This window comes from Pogona vitticeps, chromosome 4 (genome assembly GCF_051106095.1).
Source record: "Pogona vitticeps strain Pit_001003342236 chromosome 4, PviZW2.1, whole genome shotgun sequence".
Taxonomy (NCBI): Eukaryota; Metazoa; Chordata; class Lepidosauria; order Squamata; family Agamidae; genus Pogona; species Pogona vitticeps.
Window position 1 is genome coordinate 131500470 of NC_135786.1, and position 11636 is coordinate 131512105.

General features: G+C 40.1%; 1 protein-coding gene across 2 annotated transcripts in view; it reads right to left on the reverse strand.

Moving 5' to 3' along the window:
- Positions 1-11112, reverse strand: part of PURA (purine rich element binding protein A) — a 30021-nt gene extending 18909 nt beyond the window's left edge. For both annotated transcript variants that reach the window (XM_072998396.2, XM_072998395.2), the window contains exon 1: positions 9632-11112. In XM_072998396.2, coding sequence (XP_072854497.2) covers positions 9993-10964 — 972 coding nt within the window. In that variant the 5' untranslated portion in view covers positions 10965-11112 and the 3' untranslated portion in view covers positions 9632-9992. The remainder of the gene's footprint in view (positions 1-9631) is intronic.
- Between the last annotated feature and the right edge of the window lie 524 nt (positions 11113-11636).

An 11636-nucleotide genomic window follows, 5' to 3' on the forward strand; every position in this document is an offset into this window, starting at 1 on the left:
TTTAGTTTCTTGTTATTCAAAGTTCATAAACTCAAATACCAATAATTAGTGTGGAGATTTAAATCATTTATCTAAGCTCTTGAAGACCACAGACCTGAAAGTAGAAATGCTTGGGACTTCTCGAACAATTTCTATGTTGCCAATTAACACTTCTACAAAATGGGCATGGGGACCAACCCAATATCCAGCACATTTGAAAGGTGACTCTCTTACTCATAGCACTTGTACTCTCTTATTAACACTTCCAGGTCATCACTATAAATTCTAAACTGTTTTCTGGGAGGTATATACAAATGTGTATATTCCAACACATCTGACCAAGTTCAGGAAGGTAGATCTGCTTCTGCAAAATAATAATGGAAAGGATTAGATCCTCAGACTCAGATGGGGCTAATCATCATCCATTAACTGTTGCTTCTTTCTGCTTCCCAAATTTGATAAAGCATACTTTTCAAACATGACTTTCCCCAAAATATTTTATCATAACAAAACTTGGCTGTTTTGCTTACGTGTGTTTGGAAACACAGAGCAGTTAGGCCACAGGAAGAACGAAAGCAGTATCTGAAAAATGAGTCTCTGCAAACAACAGTCCATTCTTGACTACAACAAGGAGCCACATGCTTGAGAACCTAAACTCTCACACATCATTATCATGTAAGGACAACAGGCAAAAGTGTTGCAAGCCTAAATGTTAATACAATGGAGAGAAGATCCAAAAACTTTGCAACATATGCTATAGCTGGCAAGTCTGGAAAGGCAAGCTAACAGCAATATATTTCCAGTCACTAGATCCTACATTCACTCACAAGAACTCTGTTTTATTTTGTTATTCATTTACTTTATTTATATACTGCCTTTTTCCCAAGGGCTCAAGGTGCCATAAAACAGCTAAAACATACATGTATTTGAAATCACAATTAAGGTATTAATATTAAAATATAGTTAGGCCAAAACAATGTTTAAATCATCAATAGTTAAACACATTAAAAAAAATTAAAACACATGATAAAAATATGCGGCATCTCCTACTAAAAACTCCCAAAAGCCAGTCTGGAAAGAAAGGTTTTCACCTGCCACCAAAAGGACTGTAAGGAGAGAGCACAACTCAGCGTGCAACAGATAGTAATTCTATTTCAAAACTTTGAAAATGTACATTTTTTGCATAACTGCACAACAGGATTTTGACAATCAAGTATGGCACCTCTCTCTCAAAAACAAAACAAAAAAACATATCAATCTCATTTCCAAACTGATGTGACTGAAGAAAGACAGAGGAAGGTGTATGATACTAACATAATCTCATACTTACTCTAACATGAAAAGTTGAAGCAGGTGATTTGGCAGGACAAAGGTCTCAAAGAGATTTGTTGTATGCAGACACTCATATCTAAAGACAATTCTTAGGCAGATCTGAATTTGTCCAGAAATAATTACTTCTCTTTGAACTAATCATCATCATCATCATCAACAACAACATGTGCTGTCACATCAAGTCTGACTTATGGCAGGCCTTTTCAGAGTTTTCCAAGTAGAGAATACTCAGAAGTGGTCAACAATTTCCTTCTTCTGGGGGCACCTTGAGACTGTGCAGCTTGCCCAAAGCCACAAAGACTGGCTCTATTCACAGGAGGCCCAGTGGGGAATCAAATTCCCAACCCCTGGCTCCACAGCCAGATATCTATCCCAATAACTCTTTGAACTGATCTTCAGCAATTTCAAACACATGGTGAAGTTTGTATCTAATTTCAAATAAGGATTGGATTGCTTTAAAAAGTAATGAAAGCAGCATCTCTAGACAATTCTATTACCAGGAAACCTCCCCAGCATAACACTTCATATTTGGCTCAAAGAAACTTTTACTTTCTCTAGGGTTTTTCTTTTCCGTCTTGAAAATTAAAATAACTAGTTCAGTTGGGCAAGGAAGATTCATTCACTCACACTTAACACTGTTTGCCTCTAGTGTTTACATACTATTTGGGACACTTAAAAATCATGGAAAACCTATCGAATATAATAAAATTACCAACCGCTATTATAAAAATAAGTACAAAAGATAAATCAGTAAAGCATTTTTTAGTATTTTCTACCTTGAAAATTCTGAAAAGGGTTGCCATAAGTCAGAATTAACTTGAAGACAAACACGCAGAGACAGAGAGAGAGAGAGATTTAGTTCTGAATTCATTATATCATTTCATTATATCTAAAAACTGAGACAGGCATTTACAGATACTCTAGTACTCAATTATTCTCTTCATACAAACCTCCCATATACAAGTGATTTTAATGCAACACAATATTCTCCTCCTCTAACGTAGTGCTTTGGATCTAAGGAAGAATCATCTCCTGAAATTAGCACGGAATCTTTGACATCACCTAAACTGCCCAAAAGAAATCTCCAAGGTGTGCTTAAAATTTCCAACCAAAGAAAAATCACCGGCAGTGTTCTAGGAAGAAATAGCTAAGTTTCTCATGATAACACATTAACAGACATTAACAAAAATGAGTTTGCACTCAGTCCATTTGTGGTATTGAGTTTTCAAATGGACAGTATTGGTCATTTTGAAGTATTTTCACATACTAGTATAGAACAAATCTGTGCTTAGTGTCTGAATGATCCATCCAAACAAGGAGGCTCCAAGAACTTCACACCAACTTGGCGGGGGTGGGGAATTCACTGTTCATCTGGCCTACAATAAAGATGTGTTATCTTCTCAAAAACAGCCGATTTTCATCTATGACTGCGATTTTAAAAAAGTTTTCAGATGGAAAACTAGGCACAAATATTGGTTTTCATATAGAAGGAAATTAAAACTGTTCTTAAAACAAAAGCCAGCATAAACTTTTGTATGTCCATGATTTCAATCTGAATCAATATGAAATTCATGCTTAGCAATGTACAATCCAGCTATTCTAGTTTGTGTGTTTCTTGAAGTAATACCTGATTCAAATATGTATCAAATAAAACTGATGGATTCAGTAAGGCTAAAGCAGAGTTAAATAATTACACACTGGAAAGTTGGCAGGAAAGGTTTAATATGTTAATAGTGAAGAAGCTTTAAAAAATCTGGTTTGATTATTTTATGCCACAGGAGGATATTTTAAACAATCATGTTTTTAAATTTGCATTTATATATACCTTATACGTATTACTATAATAAACGTTGTGCCTGAGTTTTGTGGCTTATGGGCAATTTGTGAACAGTCTTTTCCAGACTTTTCAACCTGCCTTAAGAAATAGCATCACCACAACAGTAATGCTAGCTTAATTCTAGAGAAGTACTAATGCAAAAACTTAAGTCAATCATTTTGGTTAAAAAAATAAATCAAACTATCTCTTCCCATTAGCAATTTCCCACTTAATTTATAACTTTATTGATTTTAATATATTAGTTAAAAGAGCCTCGTGGCGCAGTGGTTAAACCACTGTACTGCAGCCAAAACTGTGCTCATGACCTGGGGTTCAAATCCCAGGTAGCCAGCTCAAGGTTGACTCAGCCTTCTATCCTTCCGAGGTTGGTAAAATGAGTACCCAGCTCGCTGGGGGGGGGGGCAATGTGTAGCCTGCATAATTAACTTGTAAACCGCCCAGAGAGTGCTTGAAGCACTATGGGGCGGTATAAAAGCAACACGCTTTTGCTTTTAGTTCCTATCACTGATATAGCTCATTGTCCATAGATACCTAACATAGAGCTAGCAAGTTCATCTATTTCTCTCATCCAGAATAATGTGGTCCACAGTTGAAATTAAAAGAGACACATCTATACCACTTTTACTTGAAACTTTTTTCTTCAGCTAAAAGGATTCAGAAATATGCTTTCAGGTGCTTTACATGTTGCCAATGATACCATCACTGTTCACACATACTCCTTAGGCTCAGTTTCAAAACCACTTGTGAAGCAATTTAAAATTAGTACTTTTTTGTTTACAAAACTATGATTGGCAGGACTGCTTACCATTCAAAAAGGGAGATGAAGTTATGGAAGCTTTAATGGGCAAAATAGATCTTGTAAAGCTTTTTTAAATGCCATTGTAAGATCCCAGGAGGGATTTGGCAAGATATATGCATATCCTACAGTCTTCTTTTTTAAACTCTTCTGATGCCAACTTTGTATTGCCTCTTCACCTTCTTTAGGAGATAATAAATTTGTTAGTCTTCAAGATACAGCAAAACTCACTGTTGCTTTGCACACAATTTAGGGACTGTGAGTGAATTTGGGCATACCTGTATCTGTAAACAAACCTCATTAAAGTATAGTGCTATTTACATCTCCTTAAACATGCATAGCATCAATTTTATTTCAAAGTGTTCTGTAACATGTGGACTGATCTAGCTGAGAAAATTACAGATTTTGTTAGAAGCTGAAATGATGTTCTAATCTTATGAAGAAGCATGTAAAATAGCAGATGAATTTCTCAAAACAAAGTTGTGATAATATTCAAAATATACCAAGGTTGCACATACCAATGAACTCCATGGCACTCAAAAGGCCTGTATCCAATAAACTATGTGACTACTTCTGCATGACAATAAAAAGTAGATTTCTGTTTCTCCAACCACAGCTGTCTCTGTCACCTGATATACCTTTTTTGAAACTGAGCAAAGTTTAATGACTACTTTTGACATGGAATGGGGATTTGCCATTCAGTGGGAAAAGTGCTACATGTCCCAAAGGGCAAGTCCAAAGCCTGAGTAGACCTAAATTAGCTCCCTTGATTGCACTCAAATTGTGTAAGCCTGCTTCACCAAATCAGCATTAGAATTTCCAACTTTGGCTTCTACAATTTTAAACAAGTCAATATATATGAAGTGTCCTACTGAAAGACTAAATAGAAACCCTAAGATTTCTAAGGAATTCAAAGTATGAAGCAGACAGTTTGGCACACGTAGACCTTTATGACTTGATCCAAAATTCTGACCTCCTTTAATCCTAAAACAAACAAATAAACAAAAAACCCCAGTGTTTGCTTTTAACAAATTATCAGTGCAAATCCTCCAAACTATGGTTTTGATGACTGAAAAAAAAGTCTCAACAAGACCACTTATTATTCATAAACGAAGTGTAAGTCACGTGTACATAAGTGCCATTAAGTCAATTCTGACATATGGCTATCCTTTTCAGGATTTTCAAGGTGGGCGTACTCGTAAGTGGCACTTTTTCGGGGGGGGGGATCCTGGGACTGTGCAGCTTGCCCAAGGCCACATCGGCTGGCTGTTCTGGGGTACACAACAGGGATGTTAACTCCTAGTTTCTGGCTCTGCTGCAGCCAAACACCTAACTCCCTAAGCTAACCAACCAGCTGTAAGTCAAATACAAGCACATTTTAATTTTTAATGTTAATGTCAAAATCAACCTCCCTCATTCTGCAATTCTTTCCATGTTTTCTCTGCAGCTTCTCAGGAAGCATGTAACACCATGGAATTAGAACATAAATCGTATGTCATACAAGAAATGACAACAGTGAGTACAACTGAAACAGATCCATCTTTTTTTTATTACAAATTAACTTGATCAGTTGGCTTCAAAAAGATATACCAATATCCTATTTATGCCAGTACAAAGTAAAAAATACTTTACAAATTAAATAAAAATGGACAAAAATAGTATTTTAAAGGAAAACAATTATAAAATATTATAATCCCATTTCAAGAAGATATTGTATTCTTTCCAAACTACCAAATGTCAGAATAGGTAGACTTAATAGTTTTTGCCAGTATTTTTTTTTAAAAAAGTACCAATAACTATAAGCATATATGCTCATGAGTCACAAACCTCATGCAACTGTGAACCGACCACAACATATACAATAGTTTGCATAGCTTAAAAGGGACATGGCTGATCGAAGCAGTGGCTACAGTGCTGTTTTGAAAATAAAAAATATAATTGTTCTTGAATGAAATTACGGGCCTACTAATACATTTTCTTCATTACCTAACATGATAATTCATTGTCTGCACAGCAGACTATATTTCACAATATTCTGTGTGTGCGGTTTTGTTTCGTAGTACTTCCCCAAGAGTCCTAGATGGAGCAGACAGCAACCCTCACAAGGAATATTTTTAAAAAGTGACACTGTCAAGTATTTTTAGGATAAACATTTACATTTTTACAAATTCTCCATCACTGTATGCAAGGCTTGCCTGTGAACTTCAAAATACAGTATTCCTACCTTCTCTGGATGATTTGTTTAGTAAATGCTGGGTTTCCTGCTTTCCCTCCTCCCTGCTAATTTCCTGTGGCACACAGTCAAATTCTGCAATTTCAACACTATTCAAATAATTTTTAAAGTTACTTTAGCTCCCCCTCTGGCTGAAAACTGTACTTTACAGCATAAAACAATAAAGAGGCATGAATCAACAGTGTCTAATTTTTAGCTTGTTTATTTAATTTCTCAGACAGAGCAATTAAAAAAAGAAAACAAGTGGGACTTAAACTGAGGACATTTGCCATGCTGTAATCACCTGAAAGGGAGGTCATTTTTTAAAAGTACATTACTTGACAGTGTCCTTTTCAGTTACAAAGCAAAAATAAAGAGAGAATATGTCTGTATTGCAGTGGATTTCAAGTTTTCTTACACTTTATATAGTAGCATTATGACTGTGGATCAAGACACTGAAAACATACTAAGGAAAACAAGGCATATTTTCCAAAATATGTATTGCTTGGCACATTTGAGCATACTGTTTTTAGAACGTCAAATATGGTCAAATATACCACTACTTTTGCTCTTATAATCTTAAAACAAGGTTCCCTCACCATTGCTTATTCTGATAGCAAGCAATGGAACCTTGGTAAAGTACTGAGCACCTAAACTAGGAAAAAAATGAAACTCAAAGCAAGGTCATTTATAGTCAATGTAACATCTTATTACCATTGGTGAAGGCCTAAAGTATCTCAGATGTGTCTATAAACTAAAACACCCTCAGGAGATAAAACTTCATTGCAAAGGTGGTAAGTTGTGATGATACAAGGAGAACTATACAACCCACATATCTTGAACCAACCTAATCAAAAATGTCTGGGTCAAAAAGAGTTCCTTTTTGTTATTTTTGATTCTCAGGAAAAGGAAATACACAAAATGATTCTACAGACCTTTAAGTCTAAAACCAACCTTATGTTGGTTGGACATAGATAATATGTTTTCTGAGAGTCAAAGATGGTTTGAATGTGAACCCATTGCTTGTATTGTGCAGACTCATTCCACTTTTACTTCTGATAAACAGATGTCTTGTTTCATGAATCTGCAGAATTAACTTTTTGACCAGAGCCAATACAGAGGGAAACCAAATGTACATTCACATCAAGACAAGTGAAGATACTTTCAAATCTCTTTTAACTCTCTTTAAAATTACTGGGTCAAACCTGAAACCAAATAAATATTTCATTCTTTTAACAAAGTTTGGATTGATTCAAAGGGGACAAAAAGACACCTCGCTGACACTGACCCACAAAAGTTATTGCTAAAACATAAAACTTCTGCCAGGTTTCATTGCTGCAACTTTTTGAACTATACTGAATAGCAAAACCAAGACAACCAAGTTGCAAAAGCAAAGCAATTTAGACTTCCTTAACTATCTGTACCATGGAGAATGCAGTCCTTCCCACATCACAGTTCAAATACAGTAAGAAACTGATCAACAGGCCTTCCAATTAAAACTAAGCAGGCATACCACTAAATGTTTATAAGTGGTCAAAAACCATTTCAATTATCACATTATGCACTATGGAAGCTTATTTTTGCCATGTTGCAAAGTGCATCTTAAAAAATAATGTAATAAATTCCAGTGATTCTTCGAACAAAAATTGTTAACAACTACAGCATTATTGCACATTTGGTGCTCTATGGGCACCAGTAGCAAACTTGTTTAACTAGAAATGGATGATACAACAGAAACAGATTTTATATTGACACTTATAGTACATCTCTAAAACAGGGAATTATACTTTAATGAAAACAGAATATAATTTCTTTGAACAATCTTTGTCTCTCCTAGACCCAACCATTTACAATCAATGAGAAGCATAGAAAGTTCCTGTTCCTACAGGTGGCATCTTCTACATACAGCAGTTAAATCTAAATCGTTATATTTTTTTTCAGCGATGTTAAGAAAATGAGCACACTCCAAAACTCAAGAATCAGTAGATTCTTATTTTGTCAACTTTTTCTACAGAAACCCAACTAGGTTTTTCTAGTGTTTTAAGGCATCATTTATAACATATCATTTTCACTTGCAATGATGATAGTCATGCAGCAGTTTAATAATAAAAATATATTAATATTTTTACTATACAGCAGCAAGAAGTTAGTCAATTAAAAGCACACATTTTTAAAGAAATATCTGTAAAAGTATGTTACTACAAATAAATGAAATTTGGAGAACACTTGTTGACAGATTAGTGTTCTGACAGACCATTTCCGTACCCTATAGTTTTAATATATCGCACAAAGTATATACTTTTAACTGAAGGCTTGCAAAGTTGGGGGTGGGGGTGGGTCACTACCACATATATAAAGTATGTAGCCAGTAATAACTAGCACCACAGCTACATGAAATTTCTTTACAACACATCAACTTGGCTGTTACTTGTAAAGGAAACTCAAATCCATGGCTCAGTAGGATCACATTATGATCATGTTGCACTGACTTCTAGGACAGGCCTACATATGTTACTCAGCACTAGCACAAACTGGAGTTTTTGATCCAAACAAGTTAAGGGGATTTTGCTAGTGGCCACATACACAAAATCCTCACCACCTGTTATTAAAAACAGGTTCACTGGAAATTGCTGCACATTAACGTACTTTAAGTACACATCATAAAAATATATATATATTATGAACAATACAAGTACATCTCATATACACAGTAATGACAACATACCTACTTAGTTGTAAACCAAACAGGTGCAGAAAAATATTGGAGATTTCTCTCTCTCTCTCTTTCTCTCTCTCCTCTTTACTATTCCAATAACTTTGGTTCAAACCATAAAAATCACAAGTTAGCAAATTTCATTTAAATGCCTTTTTAATAATTTTTCTTCATGTTCACAGAAGTTTCACTGACCATTTTATATGTTTAAGGTCCAGATGCAATGCATATTGTATAAAAGAGAGCACTTATTGTTTACCTTGCATGAATTAAACCTACGTACCTTTTAACTCTACAGACTTCTGCATAACATTTAGACAAAGCTCAGACACACAGCATGCCTAGCCCTCATATATATATACACATCTCTAATCACAGGTATATAGGGTGTCAAATATACTATAATAACCTCCATGAAAGGTTTTGAAATTTGGTAACAAAATGAGAAGAAAAACTAAAAATATTATTTTACGTGTTCTAAAATATCTCTTTTTTTGTGCTAAAGTCAAATGTTAGCTCAACATGAAAAGGACATTTTCTCTCTTTTAATATAATTCAGCAATATTTTAATCTTGACCATTTTTGCAAACACTTTTTTTTAATAATAATAATAGCTTAAACGTGTACAAAAGTTCTTGGTTAATTAGGGAAATAAACACTCAGTTCTTTATATTTTTAATCAAGTAGGAAACACAGTTCATCATATATAATGTTATTACTTTTTTTGTAATTTTTTTTGTTTTGTTTTTAGCAGCTGCTTACTGTTTTATACGATGGGCAAGAGTGGAAGGAACAATCCAGCGATGGGAGTGGAGAGAAAGGAGTTGCTTGAGCGCGGCTGTCAGTTTTGGTGGTAGGTGGGTGGTTGGGTGGTGCTCCCCTTGGAGTCATAACAACAGGTATAGTAGTTAACTGCATGTGTTGGTTTTCGTTGTGTGGGTGTCGGTTCTCTCTCTCTTTCTCTCTCGCTTTACAGTATAAAAGTCTCTCTCTGTGTGTTGTTGTTGTTGGTGTTGTTGTTATCGTTATTATTACAAGTGTCTCTGTGCAGCAGGGCAGGGAGGAGGCAGCCAAGTGGAGAGGAGGGAAGTGGGGAGGAGGATGGAAAAAGGAGGGATGGAGATCAATCCTCCTCCGGCTCCTCGGCCTGCAGCAAGGCTCCCGGCGGGCCGGCGGTGGCCGCGGGGCTGCCGCTGCTCTCGGTCTCCGGCGGCTGCTGATCCCCTCCCCCGGAAGAGGACGAGGAGGCGGCGGCGGCGGCGGCGGCCCGCTTGTCCCTCTGCTTCTCCTGGATCTTCTTCATCTCGTCCGAGTATTTGCAGAAGGTGTGGCCGAACTTGGCCCACACCTTGTACGGGACGGTGATGGAGTTGCGGTAGGTGGGCTTGACCTCGCTCACCCGCATGAAGACGCCGTACTTGTTGGAGCCCACGTCGAAGAAGAACCGCTTGTTGTCCACCGTCAAGGAGGTGCCCTCGGGCAGCTCGGCCGGCTCCTCCTCCACCCCGTAGTCGTCGATGAGCTTGGCCAGGGCGTCGCGGAACTCGATCAAGCCTTGGGCCGGCAGGGCGATCGTCTGGCCCTGCGTGGAGCCCAGGCCGGGCCCGCGGTTGACCGTCTGCCGGATGCGCAGGAACCGCCCGCGCTGGTTCTCCTTCAGATCCATGTAGTACTTGCGGTTCTCCCGCACCAGGAACTCGCTCTTCAAGGCCCGCCGGGGCTCGTCCGCGGCCTGCGCCAGCTCGGGAGGCTGGCTGGGGCCCAGCTGCGCGTAGTGCTCGATGAAGTCGCCCAGGTAGTCTCGGAACTCCACCGCCACCGACATGGAGAGCGTCAGCCGGCTCTTGCTGCCCCCGGCGCCCACCTCCGCGATCTTCAGGAAGCGGCCCTTGGCGTTCTGCTTCACGTCCAGGTAGAAGCGCTTGTTCTGGATGTCCACCCGCTTGGAGGCCAGCTCCTGCGTCTCGTGTTGGAGGCCCACGCCGCCGCCGCCGCCGCTGCTCCCGGGCCCGCCGCCGCCTCCGCCTCCGCCCGGGCCCGAGCCCGGCGCCCCGCCGCCGCCACCCTGCTCGCTGCCGCTGTCTCTGTCCGCCATGATGCTGCCGGGCCGCCCGACGCCCGCCTGCCTGCCTTCCTACCCGCGGCCGCCGCCGCCGCCGCCGCCCTCCTCCTCCTCCTCCGCCGCCCGCCGCCGCTACTGCTCCTGCTGCTGCCGCCGCCGCCGCCGCCGCCGCTCCAACCCCCTCCGCAGCCACCACCAGCAGCAGCAGCAGCAGCCGGCCGCTCTCGCGAGATCTGTGGATGAGACAGAAAGAGAGAGAGAGCGGCTAACATGGCAGAGCGGGCGGGCGGGCGAGCGAGCGACGGCGCGAGAGAGAGGGGGGCCAGGCAGGCGGGCGGGCGGACGGGCGCGCGACTGTATACAGTAACAGGGAAGGGAGGCGGGAGGGGAGCCGATCCCCAGCAGAGGCGGGGCTGGGCTAGGCGAGAGCAGGGAGGAGGAGGTGGTGCTGCTGCTGCCTTACTGGCAAGGAGGCCCCACCCACCTCCCTTTCGCGCTCTCTTCCCTCCCCGTCTGCATGAGGAGCCGCCGCCCGCCCGACCGCCGTCAGTCAGGGCCCGCTTGGCTCGACCCCCCCCCGCTCTGTGCCCAGGCTAGACTTGACCAACGCACACTCCAGTTCACGCATATACAGTACACACATCCCGACGACTGTCTCCACCCCGCCCGCCCCCCCAAAAAGGGGGGGAAAGAAGGAGTAGACAT